This window comes from Heteronotia binoei, chromosome 7 (assembly GCF_032191835.1).
Source record: "Heteronotia binoei isolate CCM8104 ecotype False Entrance Well chromosome 7, APGP_CSIRO_Hbin_v1, whole genome shotgun sequence".
Taxonomy (NCBI): domain Eukaryota; kingdom Metazoa; phylum Chordata; class Lepidosauria; order Squamata; family Gekkonidae; genus Heteronotia; species Heteronotia binoei.
In genome coordinates this window covers 79,790,263-79,816,671 of record NC_083229.1, presented here as the reverse complement: position 1 = coordinate 79,816,671, position 26,409 = coordinate 79,790,263, and the positions used below count along the sequence as shown (strand labels likewise).

Genomic DNA, 26,409 nt, shown 5'->3' with positions numbered 1-26,409 from the left:
CAACCCATGAGCCCAGAGGCAGGAGGTGTAAGAGAAGCTTGAATTCTAAAACAAAGTTTATATTGCTTGAGATTGAAGAAGAAAGAATCTGCTGCACCCCAGCAATAAAGACAGCAACTGGTAATCAATTACATGTTTAAAATGGCTGTCTTATATAGGCCTAAAATAAACATGTTTTTAGCAGGTTATCTGAATTTTAACAGCCACATCTTTAGGAGGAAATGGCTGTTTTTCATGCCGCATTAACCATCATTTTCATTAACCACACTGATAAGGGTAAGACAAGAAAGTGTCTTTGGGCATATCTATACTGCATATCTGAAACCAAGTCAGCCTACATGACTTTCTCCAAAGAAGTCTGTTCAACTTCCTGGGTAGAAGTTACAATAATTATATGGATTTAAATATGTAGTTCAGATGTGCTATAAATATTGATTACAAAAGTTATTTTAAATAAGCTTTTCTTTCTTCCCACCCACTCCTCTTTAGAGTTTCTACATATTTTGGTAGTGGCAGTCCCTTCACTGGGCAGGTCTGCATCCAGTTTACATTTTGACTCCGCTTGACAGGAATGCCTCATTATTAAGGCTAATGTCCAGGCAGGATATCTGAAAGAGAATTCACAAGTAAGACAAAAGTTCTCCATTTCAGAAACAACTTGCATGACATTAAACTATCTTAAGCAAATGTCTCTGTACATTTTTAAACTTATTATTAGCATTATAGGGTCAATAGTTAAAAGTTTCAAAATTAATGTTTAATAAATACCAAAATCAATTTAAGACTTAGAGGAAAACTGACTAAAAACTGACAAGGCAGCCAACTACAAGTCTACTGGTTTAAGTGAAAGAGCAGCAAGCTGGCACTAGCATACCAGCCCAGTAATGCTTCAGGAGTTCATACAGCTTTTAACACAATTTAGGTAACACACACATACCTCTCTTAAAGAATAAGTTTCTAATTATTGTTTCTATGCTTTTATAGTAAATACCAAGATTTTACAGCAGTTCTTTCCTCTTCAACTGTTTATGTTTTAAAGAATTATCTTCAAACCTGCCCAGGAAAATTCAAGCACTATAGTAAACCACTTTTTTTTTTTTTAAAGCTTAGCTTGCATGGACATAATGAAGATACTGCTGTTCAGACTGTGTCCAGTGCACACTCCAATATAGTGGTTTACAGGCTATGCAAGAATTCAAGAAGTCTCCTATTTGAGTGTTGCCCAGCAATAAATTCACTATGTGCCTTAAACAAGTCACAGTCAAGTAGGGATGGGCATGAACTGTGAAAACATGGTTTGTGAGAGTTCATGGCTTGCCCAGTTCACAAACCCACAAACCATCATGAACTTGTAAGAGCCAAACAAACCAGTGAGGTTTGTGATGTATTTATTTATTTATTTGATTTATATCCCGCCCTTACCGCCAGAGCAGGCTCAGGGTGGCTCACAACAATAAAATAAAAACAATCTGTTTAAAAATTGCATAACATTAATACGACAATTTAAAATTCAATAATTAAACAATCATTAAATCAATCTGGTGCTAATATCATATGTAGTTGTTTCACATCCAATGACTTCTTACATTTTCTCCCACAATAATGGTAACTCTAGATCAGTTAAAGGCTAACCGGTGGTGTGCTGGAGAAACCAAACTCACAGGGGATGTCTGATTAACTCTCCTTTACCTGCCCTCCAAGTTTGGTGGTGATTGGACTTATGGAGCCTGAATTCTCACTCCCCAAAGAAGTTCCTCCCATCCTTCACTATTTCTGATGAAGGGAGGAAAACCCACCAATAAAAGCAAGGGCAATAGAAGCCCAGCAGAAGAGAATCAAAGCCCCAGAGAATCTGTGAAGTAGAACTGAAGGTGAGGGACATTTTTGCAAGGCCAGCAGAACCAGTGCCACTGCCAACGCAACAGGACTAAGGTCAAGCCAGAGAATCTCTGCAGTAGAAACTGAAAGGGTGTGTGTACATATGTGGGGGGCATTTTTGCAAGCCCAGAAGAATCAGAGCAATATACATAGTGCCCAGCAGAATTCAGTGCCATTGTGGCAATGCCAGTTTACAGGATTGATGTCTAGCACAGAGGATGGGGTTGCAAACTCTATAGAACCCAGTGCCATTGTGACAGTGACAGTTCAACAGGACTGATGTGAAGTACAGAATGCCCAACAGAACCCAGTACCATTGTTGCAATGCAAGTAAAAGAGGACTAATGTCAAAGAGAATCCCTGTAGTACAAACTGAAGGGGAGAGGGGCATTTTTTCAAGCTCAGCACAACCAGTTCAGTATACAGAATGTCCAGCAGAACCCAGTGCCACTGCAAGCTTAAAAGGACTGGTCTAAGAGCACAGAGTCACAAAAGATCCACAAACCAGCCAAAATTCATCACAAACCTGTTTGTGAGCTGGTTCCTGCCCATCCCTACCATCAATCTTAGGCCTCCATCTACAACAGGAGGACAAGAGCATCAAACTATCTTTTAGGGATGCTGTAAGGATTACAATATCATAATGTATATGAAATCATCTTTTACAAGTATTATCAGCTTCCAAACAACACTGAATATCTACAGAAAGATGCAAGTTCATCAAAGCCCATGGTTGCTACGAATTTTTAATAAAAATCCATACGTGAATTTCTTAAAATCCAACCACAGCTTCCTTCACACATACCTTTGCTAAGCCAGATCAATGGTTCATGGCCTATAAACATCACATGTTTTGCTTCTATTCCATCTGTGTTAAGTTCATCAAATCACATAACTGCAGTTATTCATATGCTCCTGGCATTCTCTGCTGTTGCAAATCAAGCACTCTTCAACTGTATGCGCGCAGAGATGAGAACACTACATCTCTAGAGCTGGAAAACACTGATTATCCTAATTAATGAATATTAGCAGGCCAGGGCAACCCCCCATAAAAGAGAACACACAATTCTTCACATAGCATTTGATGGTAATACCTACAGTTTCAAGTTGTTTGCATTTATTTATGGTGGAAAGTGCTGTCAAGTCACAGCTGAGTTATGGTGACTCCACAGAGTTTTCAAGGCAAGAGACAAACAGGGGTGGTTTGCCACTGCCTACATCTGCACTGCAACCTTGGACTTCCTTGTTGGTCTCCCATCCAAGTGCTAACCAAGGCTGGCTGGATTCAGATTATGAAAATTGATTAAATTGGGCTAGCCTGAGTCACCCAGATGAGGGTTTGTATTTTATTAACCCTTTAAAAATAAGTTACGGTACTGGCAAGATTCTTTGGATGTGCTAACCATCAAAAAGAGGGTTAGAAATTAAATATATAAATACTACAAGAAGTTAGCTTATTGCATCCCCTTTGCCAACTGGTGTTTAAGACTGAAATGGAGACAAGGACATTTTGAATTATTACATTTCAGTGTTCATATGGCTGAGGTGTATTAGCTGATTGCCCACTAGGTATGTAGAAGTTTTCTTCTCAAGCTCATCTGTAGGAATTTATACTTATACTGTGGTCAGGCATCCCACTCACTGCTTGGACAACAGAATTTCATACCTCTCCTTACCTATCTAGGACCAGTTTTAGTCAGGGCTTTTTTTGAGCAGGAACACAGTTCTGGCTGGTTTGGCATTGGGGGTGTGGCCTAATATGCAAATGAGTTCATGCTAGGCTTTCTCTACAAAAAAGCCCAGTGTGAAACAGTGGTGACATCAGGGGTGTGGGCTAATATGTAAATAAGTTCTCGCTGGGCTATTTCTACAAAAAAAGGCCCTGGTTTTAGGTTGTGACACCCTGTGCAGTCAGAACTTCCATTTTATATCCATCCAGCTTTAAGTTACTATAGAAACTTCAACAGACTTCTATACAACAAACCCTTCCTATCAAGTATTCTATGAATCTACAAGCTGATCTTGATTTCTAGTACATAAAATAGTACGTCAAACTCTAAACTGCTGCACAAACATAATTGATCCCCAAAGCCAGAGCCAATTAATACCCTTTGACGGGTTCCCCATACTTGACTTCTTCTCCACCTCCCTCCTGCTGCAGAGAGCAGGAAACTGACTGACTGTCATTCCTTTGATGGTGAATGTGCAGTGCAGCAGTAGCCCAACATATACAAAAGTTAACAGGGAGGTAAAAGGTGCAGGAAGCAGGGAAACCCCTAATTTATAAAGCAGATGAATGTTATTAGGGTTTGTAGAATCTTTCGGGATCAAGTGCCGTGTTCTACTGGAGAAAGTTTTCCTTCCAGACGTTTCGTTCTCAGCTGCGGAGAGCATCCTCAGTGGCGTTGCAGCCGGAGCAGGCGCTCAGACCTTCTTGGCAGCCAAGAAGGTCTGAGCGCCTGCTCCGGCTGCAACGCCACTGAGGATGTTCTCCGCAGCTGAGAACGAAACGTCTGGAAGGAAAACTTTCTCCAGTAGAACATGGCACTTGATCCCGAAAGATTCTACAAACCCTAATGATGTTACCAGCCGTGAAAACCTGAAATCTCAGATGAATGTTGTTTAAGCAAAGGTAAACAAGCAGTCTTCTGGAAGTGTTAGAATAGCATGGGATCATTTGCCAGAAGAGCCTGTCTATCCTAGCTCCAATCACATACAGAGAGAGCTGCCACCACCTAGTATCATTTCTTTTTGTACCAAGGATAAAAAAGTTGGGGGCACCAGCTTGCAACATAAGAAGTGATGAAAATGGCTTGCATCCTATAAAGTGCCAAAGGAGTGCTGATTTTCTCAATGTTTCCTTTCCCCCTAGCAATTCTCTTTGACCTCCAGAAACATTACTACCAGGGTGGTGAACTCCACAAGGACAAACATTCACACAAGTTGGGGGCTGAAGTGAGGAGAGGAAGGGGAGTGAAAAGCAGTGAGGGGCAATTTGCCCCCTGTACCTCTTTGTTCTTCTGTCAGTGCAGCTCCTCTCACAAAACAGAAAGAGATGGTTGGTGTTAATATCACTTCCCTTCTTCTGCCCACTTCAACTCTTGCTATGCATAGTCCTTGTGGGTTCTTGTGATCCCAGGAATAATCTTTCTGAAAATCAAAAGGGACTGCAGGATGGGAAAAGAATGCAATGGAAATCTGCGTGTTTTGTAGGATACAAACTAATACTGGCATACCTAGGTTAATATAAAGTGTAGGGCACACACGCTGATCTCCCTCCAGTTAACAGGGGATTCAACAGCCACCTATGGAAGCTCTCTTTCAAGTTTTTATAAAGTCATCTACAATTACCCATGTTAGTGTTATTATCAATCTTGATTACCTACTCAAATTGTTTATCCAGATACTAAATTTCAGCACGATTATGTGCCTAATTAATTAATCTGCAGTGTGATACAATGCAATGTCATATCTTTTTAAGTCTACATACTTGGAAGAGTCTGGTTAGGACTGCGCTGAGAATTGTGTAACAAACAGCAGAGAGAACACACTCCAGAAATATTTCAAGTTCCTTCAAGATCTCATCGTGAACCTCTAGCTCATTTCTTATTTTGGCTTTTAAAATTGCAGTGATAGGTCCCACAATACATACTTCATGGGCATGTTATCTTCCCCTCCTCAGTCAGCATCATACAGAGCTTAACACAGTGTTAAGCCTGGATCTGAAGCATGCATACCCATCAGCAAACATAAACCTTCAGATCACATTTCCATCCCACTCCCAAGCAGACTGCTCCTTAGGTGTTCTTTAGGAAAGTCGTATGCCATGCCAAGCTTTGACTGGTAATCTTTGTTGGTATGCAATATGAATATAACTGAAGTTCAAGAGGTATAGCAAGAGATATTTATTCACAACTTCACCATAAAAGTATGTTCACTTTAAACTGTTGTAGAATAATAACAAAAGTACAACAAACATGCACAAAATATATGCTGATCCCCACATACACATTATAAATACATTAAAAACAAGCCCCAACATTTTAAAAGCCTCAGTCACAAACAATGGCTACAGCATGGTCCATATACATTTGTTAACAATTGTAGCACAGTTCTGTGACAAGATAAGCAAACAGTGTCTAACAATCCCAAGACAACAATGAACAGCTACATCCCAGGAGACAGTTTGCTCCATGGCAGAATTTAAATTGGTTTTCCCACAGAGGACTGACAGTGTGCAGATATATCTGCAACGATAAAGACCAAAAGTGTAACTAAGGTGCCAGCTAACAGGACAGATATTACAATAGAGATCACAAAAATGGCTGAACCAGAAAATAATACATGGTAAGCGCATACATACTTTTGAAAAAAGTATGTCACTGTTATGTTTAAGAATGCTACCATTAAAAATCCATTTGAAAAAAATCAGACAAACTTAAACTTTGCATGCATCACTGAAAATAAAAGATGAACACAGGACTGAAAGTAAATGGGCAAGACTGGGGACAGGAAGATCTGGTGATCAAAAAGCCTAATGAGAGACATCAGTAGTGGAAAGCAATGAAATACCAGGGGACTAGGGAACAAATAAGAGCTTGGAGGCTCTAGTCACCGCTTGTTTACAATTTTGGCAATATAGTTTTACCACAAGCCTTGTGGAAACCTGCCAAATTTCTGTTTGTTTCCTCTTCCTAGCATGAAAAGTACTGCAGTCATTTGATGGAAGATTCTAACAATTCTTCTCTCAACACTGTGCAGTCAAATAGGATCGAAGCAGAGCAAACTATATTATGGGACCATCCCCTCCAACATAAGAAGGTGGGAGGGAACCAGAGTGAAAAAAATGAGAAACTGGATCAACTAACAAGCAGTACTGGGGAAATCCTGAAAGCTTATTCATTTAAAAATCGGATGGTACCTAAACATTTCCAGCCCAACCAGAATTATTGCTGAAGCAATAATTCTTCACTTTACAAGCTCCTTCAATGTGCACACACAAACAGCTTTAGCCATATTTTGCTTTGAAGAGAATGTACTCACACCTGATTGGCTGTGGCATGATTTGGCACAATATATATGATAAAGCAATTCTTTTAAAATTCTGCTGGTCTTACAAACTCCCACATTCACCAGGAACAACAAAGAATGAGGTCACAATCTATATGCAGAGCAACACATGCCATTTATAGATTACACTGAAACCATGTTTAAATTGGGAAGCAACGTATTAACTTGTCCCTGCTCTGAAACTTGAGAAATGAGGTATTTGTTACATGTCATTGAGGATCTATTCTCCTCCTTTACATGTAAAAAGTTAAACTGCAGATACTAGATATTTAGGAAGCTTGTCTACAAATTGAGACAACTTTTTGCTATTAATGCTTCTGATTAAATTTGAAATCTATACTGAAATATCTGGCTGGTAGCTGCACTTAGAATTAACAATAATGCTAAAGAGATCAAGTAACTGGAAACTAAAAAAGCAGTAAGAGGCACACATTAAAAAAACATGAAGAAACAAGAAACCAGTATTGATTTCCATGAGACAAATTTAAATGAGTTAAAACATGCACTTTTAAGAATTCATGTACTAAATTTGCACCATGGTGCAATCACAATGTTGCAGCTCACTTTTTCAACAAGGAGTCCTATAACTAAACAAAGATGTCAACATTAAAGGACTGCTATTCTGACCTTATACTTAATTAAGAAGGCACAAGCATACATAGCTATCTTTGGGATATACCACATGGATTTTGTTTCACATGATAATAAAAGGTTACAGTCCATGCACAGACATCTAACTAAAATCCTACCTGTGTTTTTTGATGCCATTTGCCAAAGTCTCTCCACTTTTATGGCCTTTCTCTTCAGACATGTCAGATGTTATAGTATCACTGGAACCCACACTGTCTTCTAATGAATATGTTGTAACAGTTTCAAATCCACTCAATGATTTTTCGGATTCTGAATCTACAAGACAAGTGAACATCAATGAGCAAACCTCAAGGCTGGTGCTTCACAGACTAATGAACACCTTTCTCAATACAGAGCTCTGAAACCTAAGTAGCCTCTGCTGTACCAATGACAGCATTTGTCCAGCAAATGCTTAGTCCTAATAAAGACTGACTCTCCAGCAAAACATGAGCAAGCAAGTTGTCCAGCACTAAGGACTCAGAGACAATGGTGCATGTGGGCAGGACAGGTAGGGGACCAAGAAAACACTTTCACCCACAACTCAAGGTCAATGAAAATGCAATCCCTTAATCATGGCAATTTCATTTTGAAATTTCATTGGCCTTTAATGATGGTTTGCAGTTACCACAACATTGCCAGTGTCCACACTAACCACTTTAGTCAGAATGTGAAACATGGGCTGCAAAATCAGGTTGTAAATTTCATGTTATCTAAGAAAATGTGCCCTGCAGCTCCTTGCTTCAGGTTTTCCCACATGAGAAGACATTTTCAACACATGGGTGTTACTCTTTCAAGCTAACTTGCCCCAGCTGGACGGAACAAAAACATGAGTTGAATGCATTAAAGTAGAAGATATTCACTCCCAATAGTTTGATTATGGCCAAATGTTCATAGGAGTAAATATTTTTATTTATTTGATTTGATTTATATCCCGCCCTCCCCGCTGAAGCAGGCTCAGGGAGGCTGATACCAATGTTACCATAAGAAGTGGTAATTGTTTTAAAGAGCTTTGTATATAATATCAGTAAGTACATGGAAAAAACTATCCTGTAGAACAGAAACAAACCTTTGCAGTACTCAGTCAAATATACATCCACAGCAGAAGCTAACACAGTTGGTACAACACAAGTAACCTAGCTACTGTGAAAGAATAGGATGATCTTTGAAGTAAGCTGCACTAGAACTGCAGTTCTGTCACACCCTGTACAAAATTTATTCAGTGCCAGGCATAATACATACATCCACAAACAAATAAAAATCTTGGCAGATAAATTAAGAGTTTTCTGTACACTTTTTTGTTTCTTCCATTGACTCTCAGAAGTAAAGAGCTATTCAGGAAGCTCAAACCTTGCTACCTAAAATCATAGGCCCCATTCCAATTGTGGTCTCCTAGATCTATACTGTAAAAAGTTCTCAGTCAAAGAGATTACATGTATTCATCCCCTCCCCTCAAGTAAGATGAGCATACTCCTTCCTCAAGATGTATACTGTTTCAAACCTCACACCAAGTGTTGCCGTTGCAAATCTGTCAGTAAAGCGGCAAAATGGGGCCATCCAAAGACAATTCTACATAATCAAGACACACTCCTAACAAATATTCCTTTGTACACTGAAGACAAGGACTGGGTGAGCTCTTAACCCTCTAGTAGTCACGGAATGTAGATGACAGTTAGGTGGCCAGGTCTTGTCTTCCATGTTCCCTGTTGCTGCCTGACAGGCTAGCAGAGGGACTCTTTGGCATCACTTCTGGAACAAAAAACAAAGTGATGTTGAGCCTGCACTTAGAACTTTATAGTTTAACCCACAGAGTTTTGGGAGAATTCTACAACATCACCCTGATGTGATGCTATCACTTCCAAATTAGCAACACTGAAGAAGTTGTCCCTGCCTCCTAAATTTTCCCATCAGGTTACCAGCCATGTCAACTGGGGGAAACAGGGAGAAAAAAGAAGAAAAAGAAAGAGGCAACAATAGGGGGGGGGGGGATTGGCCTGATCATATTCCTAATAGTCTGCAGCATCCAGGACAGAAGGAATTTGCTTGGGGATGTGTACTGTATGGTTCAAGAGGAGTAAGCCCTATCAGCTGCAGCCAAAACAATGAAGAGCCATGAGGCACAATACAATACTGATTATGACATAAGCTTTCATGATCAAAAGCCCACTTCATCAGATGTATGCATTTAAGTAGTAGCAATGATTTAACTCTAATTAATATAGTAAGCTGCTACTGCTTTGAAGCAACACCCCCCAAACTTGGATTTATTAGGTTTATTAGGTTTGTAAAGAAAAAAAGGAGCTTCTTTACACTGAAGGGATTAAAACACAAAGGGGGGGGGACCTGTAACACTTTAAAACATGCAAAAGCAGAGATGACAGTAGAAGTAAATGATTGTGCCCCGTTAGATCATAGCCTCTGACCACAAAATTCTATACAGCATAATATCAAGAGATAAAATACCTTCACCTTACCACATGCTACTCAGGCTTGGAGCAATGTAAGATACTTCCTATTTACCTAGCCCCAAATCTCTGAAGTCACTGCTTATGCAGAAACTCAACAAGACAGTTTCAGTAAACTTTCAGGCACTCCCATTTGGATAATGGAAGTCCACCATCTTCTTCTGTAGAAGATAAGCAAGTGGTGGTGGGGAGATCGTGCAGGCCTTCCAAATGATGTGTGCAGCTTATACTACAAACAAATTTCACTCATCAAAATAAGCAGGTTGAAGGTTTTAGCCAGCTGAACAAGTGACTCTGTTCTGCAGGTCAAAATTTATGACTTAATTCTGAATCACAGGAAGATGTTTGGGGAAATGTTTAGGCAACAAAATTTAAGGCTGCAGAAACCCTTTTTTTACAGACAGACATCCCAAACTGACAGCAGTTCTACTTTTCAGTAGCACCTTCTCTGTGGAGAAAGACTGTAAACAGATAACTCTCATCTATTTAAGGGAAAAGCAAGAATAAGGTAACTTATAGTTTTTAATCCATTAAAACAAAATATATTAACTGGTCCAATGGTGCTGTTGCCTACACACTCAATTATATTAATTATAACTTTAGCTCAGGGATTCCAAACATAGTGCATGTGGGCACTATGGTGCCCGCTGACATCTTCCTTGGTGCCCACCAAGTGTTTTTAGAAACTGGGTGGGACAAGGTGAGACTGTTGCCCAGCAGGATTTCTGACTGGCAACTGGTGATCTGATTGCCTGTGGAGATTCAAATAATGTTGTTTAAATGGCAGCTGTCACCAGTGTTGGTTTTATTCTCTATCATTCCTCTTTCCAAGAGTTTTTTTTAATTACCCCTCTTTTCCTCTGTACTTGGATTTCAGCTGTTTTGCAATTGCACCCCCACCCTGTGTAAGAATTCCAAAGGTGCCCACTGGCACAGAAAGGTTGGGGACCCCTGCTGTAGCTCACAGATCTGCAGAATTCCAAGTGCTAATGCATACAAGTGAAAGCCATGCTTGCATAAACATATCTGCTTTTCATTAATTCATTACTATTATTCTGGTGTCATAATCCAACTTTTTTTAAAAATCAAAAGAAAGATATCCCCACTGTCATACAGTTATTCTCTTCAGTCCAAGCAAGTTTAATAAGCCTGATTCATAGCATTACCATTCCACAGTGTCAGATGGAGCATTCCAACATTTTACATAAAAATATAAAGAACTAAATTTCTCTGCAAGTACCAGCAATAAGGACTCAAGATTCCAACTTCTCATTTCACAAAGGGTTATAACTACGTTTAAAGTGCAAAGCATGTTTTATCAGAGCAGGCTGGGATGTATCTTAAGAAATACATGTGCACATCGCTGTCTCATGATGTATGCAGATATAATACGGAAAGCTTACAGTGCAATCCTAAACAGAGTTACACACTTCTACGCCCACTGACTTCAACATACTTAGAAGGGTGTAACTCTGATTAGGACTGTACGGTTAAGTGATCCTGCCTCCCCCATCCCATTTTGGTTTATTTTTTTTTAAAAAATGAATGGCCTACAGAATAATGAAATTATTTGAGTTTTCATGTTTCATATGTACACATCATAAGACTTCTATACAGATTTGCAATTTAACACCAAACCATAATTAGTCACTATGAGGTCATTGAGATCATAAGGTTTTTGTGTCCCTCACATACAGTTCTGTTTCCATGTCAAACTACAGTTTTCTGTCCAAACTGACAAACTGTGCTTTCTGCTTTCCCTGCAAAATAAAAAAGTAAAGGTAGTCCCCTGTGCAAGGACCAGTCATTTCCAACTCTGGGGTGACGTTGCTTTCACAATGTTTTCACAGCAGACTTTTTATGGGGTGGTTTGCCATTGTCCTCCCCAGCCATCTACACTTTCCCCCAAAATAGGGAATGCCAATAAATGAGAATCTGGAAACTCTGGTGTGCAGGAAAAGCACAAACTGTGTTTTGCCAGTTTAGACATAACAACAAACTAGTTTGCTGTGGAAGGTTATTTAAATTGCTGCACATGACGGGACACAACACTATTAATTTCATGCTCTCTCATTCATTTAATGACAAACTATGATTTGCCACAGAATCTAAATTATACCTTTTGGATACAGATGTATATATATATATATATATTTAGACTTTTAAGTTGTATTGATGGACTTTAAATTAATATTTGACATATTGAGAAAAGAAATTACATCCTTCTTGTTAGAACTAATGGACAATCAGCTAGAAAGAAGCCATGGAACTCTGTTTTCTAGAAATGACTACAGCAGCAAGCTTATTATATGCACAGAAATTGACATGTCCAGAAATACCTACAATAGAAGATGGTTGGAGAAGTTGTTGAAGCTTGAAGCAATGGCTAATTTACTGTGTTGGTTAGAGAAAAGACAATTAGCTCATTTATTACAGATTGGAAATCCCTTACAGACTTTTTGCAAGAAAAGAGTTTTTTATTCTATATATAGAGCAAGTGAAAACTCTGTAATCCAATTTACATTTGTTGTAGAGAAAATTGGAAGTTTTTTATGTATGGATTTTTATTTCTCAATAAAAACTTAAAATACAAAAGAGAGACACACAAACCTGGAGACTGCTATTCCAAGTACAGCCTCCTTCATAAAACCTTCTCACAGAGGAACAGCCTAAAGATAGACAACAAGTTTATCAGCTGGATCTGAACAAATCACCATATCTTGATCTCTGACTCCAAAAATATTGCTTTATAATTTGAACTTTTAAATAAAAAAGCCTCCAAAAGGGGAAGCCCCATTCATGTCTTCTTCCTACTAAACAAATCTAAAAATATTCACCCCACCCCTGTCATCCATGCAGTGCTAAAAAGGGGAGCAGGTTTTTCCTTGAAACTCTGATTAATTATTCGTATAACAAGAAGAGGCTTAGTTCCTTGTTTATCGTTCAGAGCTCCAGATCTCTACTTGTCATGCGTAAAATGACTTTTAAAATCCTAACCAGGTGAACTGTTTCACTGGCAAGAAATCTTTGAATATCCAGCCTGTTACAGTACATTTCTCTCTTATACACAAAAATGCCATTTGACCTAATCTACTTCAGTCTAGTAATGTAATCCGATAACTCTGTCTATTATGTTTTAAACAGCTTTTATATACTGGATGCTTAACCCATCCAGAACCTGCTCCAGGCCACATTTTTGCTTTTGTCTGACACTCCACCCAAATTGTGCTTAACTGACGATAGCGTATGTGTCCTCATCTGCACTTAATGGATGACAAAGAGAGAGACAGCACAATGAAACAGAAGCAACTCAGGAATAAAATGGCTCTTGGGATTTATTAGGCAGTGAGCAGAATATAAACCAATGTTCACATACTTACTCTTTAAATAGTTCAAAGCTTAAGCCTTTACTAATTAAGACTGCTTATAAAGTTCCTCTCGAAAGAGATCCAGCTTTTGAGTTACCTCTTTTACTATGCAATCCTAAACAGAGTTACAATCTTGAAGTCGCTGGGCTTAGAAGGGACAGTGTTCATAGACAAAGTTTGCAATCTACTGTCCTCATTTTTCACCATTTCTTCTTTACTCACCATCAAATGTAGTTAGAAACTTTCGTGGGATAGGGAATTGGGCTTGAAATTCTTGTGGTTTTGTGATGCCACAAAACTGAACAAGATAGTTCCTGGACTTTCTTTTTAGAAGTTACACACCACTATAGATTTGGTTTTCATTGTCACACATAACTCACCTGAAACAGCATCATAGAATTGTTCCTCACTAAGGATGCTCAGAGGTGGTGATCCTTTGACTAGTGACTGCTCCAGTTCATGGTGCTCAGTGGCTAGTGTTTCCAGAGCTTCAGATAAGATCTTGTTTTTCTCTTGCTCATGCTCCAGTTTCAGATTCCTCACCTATAAGGAGAAGCCTGTATGAATAAAATCTCGTATCTCTCAAGAAAATGAACCTCAAAGCTATTTCAAGGATAGGTTCCATTTTGCAAATGAATTATGTCAACAAGTTCTTTGAAGTGAATTATGACAGTCCAAGGAAGTTTTCCTTCCTATTTGTGTTTTTTTTCTCCACATTTTAAAATGTTGAAAAGGCATATAGCATTATAAAATTATTTTATTTAAAGGTAGTGTAAACTTACAATGCAGTTGATTCTTAAGATGCATCTGTATAATTCATAAGATGGCCAACATGAACTTGAGACCACAGCACAACTAAGGCTAACATTGATTCATAAAATGCATTTGTACAATTCATAAGATTCATAAGATGCATTTGTATAATTTATAAGATGGCCAACATGAACTTGAGACCACAGCACAGCTAAGGCTAGCATGAGAATGCAGCAGCAACTTAAATATTAACGTATTTATTGTGGCACAGTTTGCATTAGAACCTCCTAGTATTAAAAGCTTTTTAGGAGTATGGCAAATAAACTGGCTTTAACTCTAGGAGGCTTAAACTTATGAAATATTGTGTCACAATAATCGATGGGCCAGTAAGTATTAACCATTGCTTCTTTAGCGAACCTCACTCCAAGACAAACATGTGAAAGAAAACCTTAACTCTGGTCTTAAAAGTGCCACTAGACTCCAACTTTGTTCTATTGCTTCAGACCAACACAGCTGTCCACCTGGAACTATCTGGAACAGCTGGTTTGCCAGTTCCAGATGGTAGGAAAGGCAACTCTACCTCTCCTCTTGTTTGACCCTAAACTAACCCTGGAACCCACTTTTATTATGTCTAACCTGATAAGAGTTCATGCACACAACAGAGCATACATTTAGATTTTAAACAGCATACCAAAGGCTACAATTATATTACATGCCCAACTTGTAACACGAAAACACAACAATTTCCACTAATATTTCTGATGTATGAAGACTAGTAGCCTACAAAACAATGGCTTTAGTTGTATTAATAATACAAAATCCTGCAGAAGCAAGCTCTGGCACTACCTTGGTCACATTCAACAAGATATTAAAAGTACACTCAGTCTTTGAAATACTGATTTTTAAAATCTTAATTGTTACAGAGATAACATACACATTTAAAACAGTGAGTTTTATAAAATTCCCTTATGGATTGATACCACTGAAGGTAAATCCCTGAATAAGATTCAAAATGACACTGCCTTTAAAACAACCACCAGCATAACACACACAAAGCAATTAAAACAAATGAGAACTCTGCTTTAAAAAAATTCAACTAAAAATCATCCACAATAGGCATAGAAAATATCAAAATATTAGAATTGTCAATATCAGCAACCAATTAAAACCATCATGATACAACTATGCTAGGCCAAAAGCCAGTCAAACCAATAGTCTTAGCCTGGCACCTGATTTCTTAAAAACTGGACACTAAGTGAACAAGTATACAGTCTTCACAAAATAAGAACCAAGTCAAGAAAGTTATTCAGATCAAAAGCTGTGGGAGTACTGCAGTGTGAAAGTGACTTCCCCAACTACAGAAAGTAGTCAAATAAAATGTAAAATTGCCACTGAATTCTATAACTTCTCAATTCACAGCAAACCATATACACCAAATTAAAGTTTGCTATTCAGTGAAGGGGGGTAGGAATCACCAAATATTTTATTTCAAGGTAAACTACACTCACACACACATATGCATACATTTATTTCTACAGTCATTGACCAAATACATAAAAGAGGAGTAAAAGATCTCATATCAGCTGGTATACCATCAAAATTCATATAGACATTATCAGCAATATCAGTCCACAAAATACCAAAAGTAAACTACTATTAAATACATACATATATAAATAAGATACAAGTAACCTACTTATTTGTTATTAAAGCACAAAAGTAATATTTAGGATTTTTGCCTAAGAATCATCATGGAGAATCTCATTTTCATTGGTGGGGGAGAACACCACAGTCCTGTATACTTCATTATGTACTGAACTTATGGTTCTTGACATCTAGTAAGTGACTGACTTAAATAGAATACTCTCTTTTAGACTAGCACTAGGGCAACTAGTCTAAATTTGCATTTTAACCCATTCATTTCATAGCTGCCTGCCTCATATGTCTTTTAAGAAGATATAACTACGTAACAAGCAGAAAAGGCAGGTATAGGCTGGATGATCAGAGGTTTGCCAATAAGCAATGGAAAAGAAACAGCTAGGCAATGACAACCCCGCCCCCCCGTCCCTTTACATCTAATCTCTTGGAGTCTTGAAAAGCTGTTCCTGAGGGCCAGGAAGATCCTTAGGAACAGTGTGTGATGCAGCAAAGGAAGCTGCAACTATGGTAGGAAATCTGAAGGAATCATATTCCCCCCCCCCAACCCATTACATGAGTGGAAGTGCCTTCTTTTCACACAAGGCAAGGGTATCATGGGATCAAGCTGTTTCTATAGAGCAGGGTTTTCCAACCCCTGGGCTGTGGACTGGTACTGGTCCATGGCCTGTTGGCAACTGGGCTGTGAGTTGTATAATTATTTAATTATATATTACAATGTAGTAATAATAATAATAATAAGACAACATTGAATTTATATCCTGCCTTCCACTCCGAATCTCAGAGCAGCTCACAATCTCCTTTTATCTTTTCCCCCCGCAACAGACACCCTGTGAGGTAGGTGGGGCTGAGAGAGCTCTCCCAGAAACTGCCCTTTCAAGGACAACCTCTGCCAGAGCTATGGCTGACCCAAGGCCATTCCAGCAGCTGCAAGTGGAGGAGTGGGGAATCAAACCCAGTTCTCCCAAATAAGAGTCCGCACACTTAACCACCACACCAAAATAAAGTGCACAATTGTATCATCCCAAAACCGTCCCCCTCCCCCGGGGCTGTGAAAAAATTGCCTTCCACAAAACTGGTCCCTGGTGCCAAAAAGGTTGGAGACCACTGCTAATTATTTACATACCCTCTTAACATCAGTAAACTGAAAGCAAGTGCATTCTTGCATACCTGTCAAATCCAGTTTGCATTCCTCAGCATCCCAACTACGATTGCTAGGTCCCCCTGGGCCCCCAGAGGAGGATGGGAGGTAGGGTTGCCAGATCCAGGTTGGGAAACTCCAGGAGGTTTGCGGGTGGAGCTTGGGGAGGACAGGGACCCCAGTCCGGTGCAATGCTCCAGAATCTACCTTCCACAGCATCCATTTTCTCCAGGGGAACTGATTTCTGCCTTCTGGAGAGCTGGAGGCTGGCATCCCTAACTCCCAAACCAATGCATAGTATTGAGTACTCTTCTCTACCTGCTGCATGCTGTGTTTGCCTCCTTTGTCCTGTCCTGGGATTCCAAATGAAAAAAAAAAAGTAATTTTCTTCAAAGAGAGCCAGAGGGAAGAAAAGAAACAAACATTTAACTGAACGTTTAACCTCATAATGGAAATGGTTTTATTTAACACAGAATAGCTTCAGCTCAAACAAATTCAGCAATACTGACTACTGACTTCTAGGAGATTATAGGAAAAGAACTTAGTATTCTTGTGCTTTCTATCCCTCCTTGCACAGACAGGAAATATGTACAGGACTGAAGTGCATATGTGTTCACTGCAATTTGTGAACACACATCTGGGTTTTGCAGCAACAGTAATTTTTTCCTCAGACCTAATTATCGGGTGTGCAGGGCCTTGAATTTGAGCTGTGACCACAGTGCAAGAGAAGAGGGAGCCTAAACCTGACCTGAAGCAACACTGGAATGTGCTACTTGCACCTTGTTTGGAAAACTTCTATATACTGAGCATTGAAGAGAGGCGTTTAGATCCAAGAAGACTGTTAATTCTGAAGCAAGTGCATTAAGATACAGTGAGAATGTAACATTCCCCTAAAGTTGGTGTTTTGGGAATGCAAGAAACATTTTAAGAACAACAACAACAACAACAATAATAATACATTTTTATTTATACCCCGCCCTCCCCGCGGAAGCAGGCTCAGGGCGGCTTAAAGGACATGGTATAGATCATGTTATAACAATAAAAATAAGATAATACAGTTAAAATACAATTCATAGGTTAAATATATTAAATAAATAGTCTAAAACCAGTATAACTTAATAGTGCCACAATCTCAGTATGTACAAAGATGGCTTGATGTTACTACCAGGTTCTATTTTAGAAAGCTAGTTGGAAGAGGGCAGTTTTGCAAGCCCTATGGAACTTATTGAGATCCCGTAGGGCCTGCACCTCCTCCGGTAGCTGGTTCCACCATTGGGGTGCCTGTATCGAGAAGGCCTGCTCTCTAGTTGTTTTTAATTTGGCCTCCTTTGGCCCAGGGATTTCCAGAAGATTTTGTGAACTAGATCACAGTGCTCTCTAGGGAATATATGCGGAGAGGCGGTCCCTAACGTAGGCAGGTCCTCGGCCATATAGGGCTTTAAAGGTAATAACCAGCACCTTGTAACGAACTCGGTACACAATTGGCAGCCAGTGCAGTTCCCGCAGCCTAGGCTGTACATGTTCCCACCGAGGTAGTCCCATTAACAGTCTGACTGCTGCAGACTATGATTTTCACTTAAATTATAAAATCAGGGGTGGGGGTGGAATTATGTGAACAGAAAAGGTAGATTTTATGCTTTAAATTTATTAGCATGCCATGAATATTTACATATTTTACCTGAACAGATGATAGCATTAGCTCAAGTTGTGCTTGGAAGTTACAGGAATAAGCCCTCAGTCTGCATTTCCCTCCTGCCCTTCAAACTTTGATTCCCTCCTGCACCTCACAGCAAGCCATAGTTTGCTCACAAACCAGAACTGGAAACCAGGGTTTTCTGAGAATGAGGGAATTGGATTTGAAGGGAATTGGAGTGGAGTCATTGTATTAAGGTGCAGTCAATTATGAATATTTAAACACTAAATATTTTCTAAGGCCATGGAAGAATGGATTCAGACTAGCACTTCTGAAATGCTATTTTTAAAAGTGAAAACCAATCTCGGGAGTCTACAGCTTTGAAAGGAGTGGCAGCTGTTCCTTTTGTTTTTAAGGAGGACACTAATTCTTAATTAAAATCTGTTCTGAATTTATTCTTGACAGCCCATTTTCAATTTCAAGACTAAAAAATCACTCCTTGAAAGAATGGTGTTGTGCGCTAATTGTAATTAAGCATTTCATTGGATCACATCTGCCTTTGTTTGCTTGCTGTTCTGCTATTTCATGGGCTGCAAGTTCTAAATATTGAGCAAACACTAACTCTGCCAGCAAACAGCAGGCAGTAATGGAAATGGCAGTTTTTCCCAATACAAACTACTTTCCCAGCCCACCCCCTAGCTATTAACTCCACTAAACTTTAATGAAAGTTGGGGAGCATGCATAATTAAAGTGAGGGGATCTAACTCCTGCCCCTTTCTGCAATCACTGCCTATGTTTCTGTTCAACAATGTTCAGAGGAACAGAGAAAAACCAGTCTCTTCTAGAGATTATACTGGCATGGAGGGGTTTTTTTTGGGGGGGGGGGGGGGTGGATCAATTAGCTATAGTAGCCAAGAGCCAGAAACTGTTCCTCGCAGATATTGTGCTGTTATAATAGAGATGTTCTTGCAAGCATACACCACTCAAGTTGCTTTTTAACTGATATGTGATATATGTGGATCACAGTAAATTGGGCTAATAAAAACAATCCACAAAATTCAGGATGACTTTACCCTGCCCCCTTTTATGCTCTCAAAGTTTTATTACAGTCTACAGAATTGTCCAGATAAGCTAGAAAGTTCTAACTGTGCTTAAAAGGTCTCTCTATACAAGTTCAGAATAACTTTTGCAAGGCCTTCCAGTGTACCAAAAACACTAGGCTGGGTCCTATAACCCATGTTGTTTAGCTTAAAAGAAAAACAGTGGAAGAAAGCAAGCTGCTGATGGCAACATTCAAGGGAAAGACAAAATTTTAGAACCTAACTATGTAAAATATTTGAAAACAAATTATCTGCACAGTGTATTAATGAGCAGCTGCACATTTTACTGTTTTTAAAGTAAGAAAATTATGCACAAAGATCACTCTTTTAGAACAGTACATGTTAGGGACCCACAGAACTATTTGGAAATCCCATCTTGCCCATATTTTCTAAGCTCTTGGGGGCCTGAGAAAGCTGAATTTCCCTTCCCACTTTCTTGTTTTATAGCCTGTGCTCAGCTGCTCTCAACATTAGATGCTCTGTGGGTGGCCCTGCAGTGCAGCAGTCATGATAACCCACAGAGAGGCCAACTAGTTAACATATGGACATATGAAGTTGCCTTATACTGAATCAGACCCTTGGTCCATCAAAGTCAGTATTGTCTACTCAGACTGGCAGCGGCTCTCCAGGGTCTCAAGCTGAGGTTTTTCACACCTATTTGCCTGGACCCTTTTTTGGAGATGCCAGGGATTGAACCTGGGACCTTCATGCTTACCAAGCAGATGCTCTACCACTGAGCCACCGTCCCTCCCCTAACCATCAGATACAATTTGCTGTTGATGGCAGGAAAAGTGGCATATAAATATTTTAACCAATAAGCCAAATATGTCACAGTAAGAATATTATTCTATACTTTGCAGACACATACACAGAATTACAAAGTCCCTTCACATGGTAAATTTCCTACAGGCAACAGTCTTAAATTTCCTACACTGCTTCCTGCAAATTTACACCATAATATGTGAAAATGCACATCTGTTGCAATATATATAAACACTGTGACGTATATCTTGCATGCATTCATTTATTAGGTCTGACTGGGCACACAGGATGGGGGTATGCATGATTTCTTACACTGAAGATGTATACATGTAAAATCCACCAGTAAAGAAGAAGAATAAAAGATTGGATTTATACCTTGTCTTTCACTCAGAGTGGCTTACAATCTCTGTCCCTTCCTCTCCCCACAACAGACACCCCGTGAGGTAGGTGGAGTTGAGACAGTTCTTCAAGAACTGCTCTTGAGAGAATAATTCTGAGAGAACTGTGACTGGCCCAAGGTCACCCTGGTTCCCAAGACTGGGTCCTCTGCTCTTAACCACTATACCAAACTGGCTCAGTCTCAACGTCTTGCAAAAACAGAAGAGCAAAGCTAAATTAGAACAAATATTAATCTCTTCCAGCATCTTATGTCCAACTGTGGCCAGCAAGATGCCCTTGAAAAGACCCCAAGCAGGGTCTGAAGGCAGCAGTCCACCCCTGATGTCCATCTTGCCCAGCAGCTGGTCATTATGATTTAAATATCACAGCCGATAGCTAACATTTAAAAATTAAACAGCTGGTACAATTAGAAGTCACTAACATTCAATTTTTTGCTTGAAGAAGTTGCCAAATAACAACATTGGAAACTGTAGACCAACAACTACTAAGTACTGTAACACAAGGAACTAAAGCCAGCCATCACTGCCTGCAAACTTCTTTAAAACTGGTTAAGAGGGATTTAGTTCTGCAAGACCAATAATTATAAATTATTCAGACAGATGCTCCGGTATAAACACATTGGTCTATAAGTATCCCTAATGTTAATGAGAGTTACTTTTAAAGGATATTGGTTTAATAAAATTTCACTGTGTTCAAATCACATCAATAGTTAACTAGTAATCTATCATACGTTTATTTACCCTTCCTCCAAGTTCCTCAGGGCAGCATAAAGCCCCCCCCCCCATTTAATTTCCAGTCTTTAGTCTTAAGTGCATGAATGCTCTCTTCCACATCTTGGGACACTCAAATGATCAATTTTAAGGCCTTCTTTAAACACACTGAATTTTTAAAGCTTGTGCATATTCTTAAATTTAGTGTCTGGCAGCAATACAAGTAACCAGACTGACCTTTATCTATGCACTTGCTACAGCTGAAAACTGATGTTAACTTTAAAAAAAACCCCTCTTTGGAATATTTCCCATAAATGAAGAAAAATGAACTGAAGTAATTGTTTAAAAATCATGTGAGAAATGCCAATGAAGCAATATCACAGGCTATACCGTGTGGCCAGTAATTTCTAAGTGAAAAGTCTGTTTAAAATAGTGGCTATTTAAAACAAACAAACACCCCCCCCCCCCCAACACATTAAAACCTCACAGCTGACTTCTCAAGTTTTCCTTCTGATTGGCCAAAGGGCTGATTTAAAAAGATCGCTGTATTGGGGCAAAGAAAAAAGGTTTTTCATTATCCCAATGTCAAAAGGGGGGGGGGGGTAGAGATCCATTAACTTTCTAACCGCAACTAAAGGCCATTTAAGCAACCACACAATATCAATAATAGCAATGTTTACTAGCTTAGGAAACAGTTCCAATGGATTATTAAATTAACAGGAGAAACCAAAGCCTTGCCGCCTCTTCTCACACTTGTGCCAAATTTCCTCCTGACCTGTCCTTTTCTCCTTCTCCTTTGCTCAAACGGGGCTTCACTTCCTAAGAGAGGCACGCAATTCACCTCTAGGTAGACCCACCTTCCTTCCGTCGTCATTCCGCACCTTGACTGACACAAACACACACAGACGCCGCACAGAGAAGCTGATGCTCCTTGACGTTAAAAGCTGCCGGTCCCTTCCAAGGCAGTCCAGGCAATTGCTGACCTCGTGCACAACGCTGCAAGGTCTCCGGCACGGCTCCCTCCGTCACCCCCTCGTTTTGCCAGGCGGCTCGAAAGCGCACCAGCCGCTCGCTCCCGGCTGCTGCTACTGCACCAACACCTCTGCAGGGCTTATCGCGAGAGCCAAACTGGTCCCTCAGGCCAGCCGCAGGCTCACAGCTCTCAGGCGGGAGGAGAATTTCAGCAAACAAGCCGGGTCCCGGTCCGCATTTTCAGCACTAAACGCTAACACAAAAAAGGAGGGAGGGCAGGCGGTGCAGTTGCAGCCCCGTTTAAGGTGCCTGCCGGCGCTTGCACCACACCATGGTTGCGAAGTGCAACTTCAACCTTTCTACACTGTCCACGTTTGCCTCGGACACCTTTACATCAATCTACCCCGTTCTTTTCGTTAAGTCAACGGCACCCGCGAGAGTCGGAAAGAGAAGGAGGTGAGGTCTCTCCCCCCCCCCCCCGCCGCCGCCCCATTGATCCCGGAGTACGCCGAGGCACCGGATGTATCAAGAAACAGGATACCCAAAGCTTTGCTGAAGTTGCCATCGTGGACTTCAACTGAACTTATGACAGACTGCGACGGTCCTGCTGGGTCCTAAAGACATTTCTTCTGCAAAGCAAGCAAAATCTTAGCTTTGAGTAACGTAATGTATATTTGTTTCTTGTATCCTCTTATAACACAGACAGCTTGTTGGTCTACCAATTTTAATTCCAATCCCAATATGAAACTAAAGGTCTATCTAAATGTAATCTCTCTTCCTTTTTTTTGGCAGGAACTCTGTACCTAAGAATTAAACACCAGGCTGAATTTCAGCAGCAAAATTGCTTGCCCCTGCATTTCTTGACCGGGAAATGCTGTATCTATTGAATTCCTGTCTCAAAGATCTTAGATACAGATGCCCTTTGCAATGCAATGCCCACTTCTTTCTCTCATAATTCAAAAGACGTTTTAAACACAACATACACCAGCAGATGCACAGAATGCAGGCAGTTGACATCTTAATCCCAATATTCTCTCAGCAGTGCTGCATAAGAAACAAACTTGTGTAGACTGAAATTCCACACAACTGCATCAGTGAGAATACCTGAACTCAATTCCTGCATAGGTGCACTGACTCACACATGGCATCACACCAGGCCCCAGGATTGTATGTGTGACACAGCATTAATACTTCTAATACAACCTGTTACACTTACATTGAAAAAGGATTCAAATGTTGCTTCAGCTGTGTAGCACTCCAGAATAGAAATGATGTTCAGCAGAATGCCTGAATTGGCCCAAATATGGACAAGCTGCAATAGCAATCTTAGGCCACCCCCCCCCCCCATCCCTGCGAAAGTACCTACAATTCCTGCTAAGGAAAAGTCAGTATGACTTCTGCAAGCAAAAGTCCTGCCTTACCAACCTTTTTGCTTTTTTAAAATGAGGGTCAATAAGCATATGGATAAGAATGACTTGGTAGACATTACATGGGATTTCAGAAAAGCTTCTAACAAAGTCCCTCACTGAGGGTTTCAAAGAAAATTAACTCATGGAATAAGATGATTCCTTTGTGGAAAAAGGAACCAGCAGTCTCCCAAGAACTAAGTGATCAGGAATCTGGGAGTGATCAGTCAGTGCTGGCTCTAGAGCATTTTGTGCCATAGGCAAAACGAACTATCCCCACCCCTCTGCAGCCACACCAGAGAAGGGGTTTAAAGTTTAAATCCCCTTCTCTAGAGTCCAGCAGCAGTAGCCGTGGATCCCTCCATTCTATCCTATGGGCCCATAGGAAAGAATGGGCCAACAGGATATAATGAAGGGGGGGGGAGATCCTCTCCCTGCTTTTGCACCCTAGGGGTGCAAAGGCAGTGAGAAAGCCCCTGCCTCCCTGCCTCTCAGGAAACTCTGAGAGGAGGGGGAAGGGAGATCCTCTCCCTGCTTTTACACCCCTAAACTCCCAAGAGGCAGGGGGAGGGGCAGGAAGATCCTCTGCATACTTTCCCACCCTGGTGCTGCAAAGTCAGGGAAAAAGCCCCGCCCCCCCCACCTATCCGGAGACTCAGAGAGGCGCGGGAGGAGAAATCCTCTCTCTGCTTTTGTACCTCAGGGGTGCAAAGGTAGGAGAAAGTCCCCACCATCCACAGCTCTGGTGAGACTCGGGAAGGCATGGGGAGTGGAGATCCTCTCTCTGCTTTTGCACCCTAGGGGTGCAAAGAAAGGGAAAAAGCCCCCGCAGCCTGCACCTCTCGGGAGACTCCTGAGAGGCTCAGGGGGACTGGGGAGGCAGCCATTGAATAGCTGCCTCACCAAGTCACGTGAGGAGAGCCCAATTTGGCACCCCCAGTCTGCCGGCGCCCTAGGCAGACTGGGGGTGAACAGTGACATAAGAAAATTTGCAGATGTTACCAAATTATTCAGGATGGTGAAAGCTAGAAGATAAGGACCGTTGATAAGCTCTCTCCAGACTGGGTGAGTGGACAAACTGTCATATTAGATTCTATGTAAAGTGATATACAGTGCGTCAAAAAAAATAATAAATCCTGACTTTATTATTGGCTGTGATTGACTGAGAAAGAGATCCTGGGATTGTGATAAAAAGCTGAATGAAAAGGTTGACTGAATGGGAGACAGCTCTCTTACTCAGTTTCTATAATTTGAATATATATATTCAGCAAACATTTGGAAGCATACTCCATATTTTAATACTTTCATTGATTATTAAAATATACAACTATACTTGATTAGGTTTTTTAAAAAATCAATACAGAATTGCAAGAATAAATTTTCCTACAAGTACAGCAATTGGCTAAATAGCTGAAAATGCTGTAAGATGTTTTTAAAAACATGACCTGTGATTCTATTTGCCATGGTGGTGGAGACTAATTGTGCTCTGTACATTAGAAATACCATTTAACAGGTACAATACAATAAAAACTAAGAATTACAGAGCTGACTGTGAAAGGTAAGAACAAAACTGACTTAAAATTCAACAGGGCACAAATGATTCGCAGCACAATCCAGAGTGGGGGTGTGAAAGTGCTTTGGGAGTGGACTTATGGCTACGTTGGTGGAAGTGGCACATACACCAGTGGAAGAATGGCGGCGCCACAGCGGAGGGGAGTTACGTGAGCGCAGCTCTGCTCGAGTGCCACCCCACCCGAATGCAGCGGCGCCTGAGGGCTGCGTCTGAGTGGAGGCGTAAGTCTGGTGGAGCGGGCCGCAGCGGTGGAAGAGGGGGCGTAGTCGGGCGTGGCCAGGCTTAGGCAGCTCCCTAAGGACTTTGGGCTATGACACGCCCTCCTCGAGAGGGGTACAGTTACACCCACGAAAACGGCGGCGTATCCCATAGGCTCTCATTGAAACCGAAAACAAAGGTTGTCCCCGCTGCCGCGGAAGCTCGCAAACCCCTTAGGGAGTGGTGTAATCGCCTCACCAATCCCCTTGCATCCTGGGCTGGCAAGCCCCCTCCCCAGCAGCCAATCACTGTGCCCCCCCTCCTAGAAATACTTCCACTCTGCCTTGCGCAACTCAGTTGTTAGGGAGAGGAGTGCATGGTGAGGGGATTTGCCAGTGAGCTCCCAGCCATGCTGACTTAGAACGAGGGACAGTCAGGCATGTTGGTGAGGGGTTTTTCACTGTGCGGTAGCTCTGACAGTATCTTTGACTTGTGAGGGGGAGAGTGAGGTCTCTCCCCTGGAGCGAACTGCTCTTGTTTCCAGGTCTCCACAGGTTCTGGGCTCACGGAGGCTCTGCATGCGAGCGAGGACTGTCACCCATGGCTGGGTAAGTTCCACTGTGCCCCCCCCCCCGTCCTCCCCTCGCTCTCAGCCGCTTGCTGTGAGAGCATCTTTGGCACTTGAACCAGGCAGTGGG

At 40.8% G+C, this 26,409-nt stretch overlaps 1 protein-coding gene across 3 annotated transcripts in view; it reads right to left on the bottom strand.

Moving 5' to 3' along the window:
- OSBPL1A (oxysterol binding protein like 1A) overlaps positions 1 to 26,409 on the bottom strand; it is a 99,466-nt gene that overhangs the window by 26,052 nt on the left and 47,005 nt on the right. For 2 of the 3 annotated variants that reach the window (XM_060243896.1, XM_060243897.1), the window contains exons 16-17: positions 13,789 to 13,951; positions 7,698 to 7,854 (exon numbers count right to left, since the gene is read on the bottom strand). In XM_060243896.1, the coding sequence (XP_060099879.1) occupies positions 7,698 to 7,854; positions 13,789 to 13,951 (320 nt within the window). Of the gene's footprint in view, positions 1 to 7,697; positions 7,855 to 13,788; positions 13,952 to 22,419; positions 22,488 to 26,409 lie in introns of those variants that run through there. The other variant, XM_060243898.1, reaches the window with a different exon arrangement.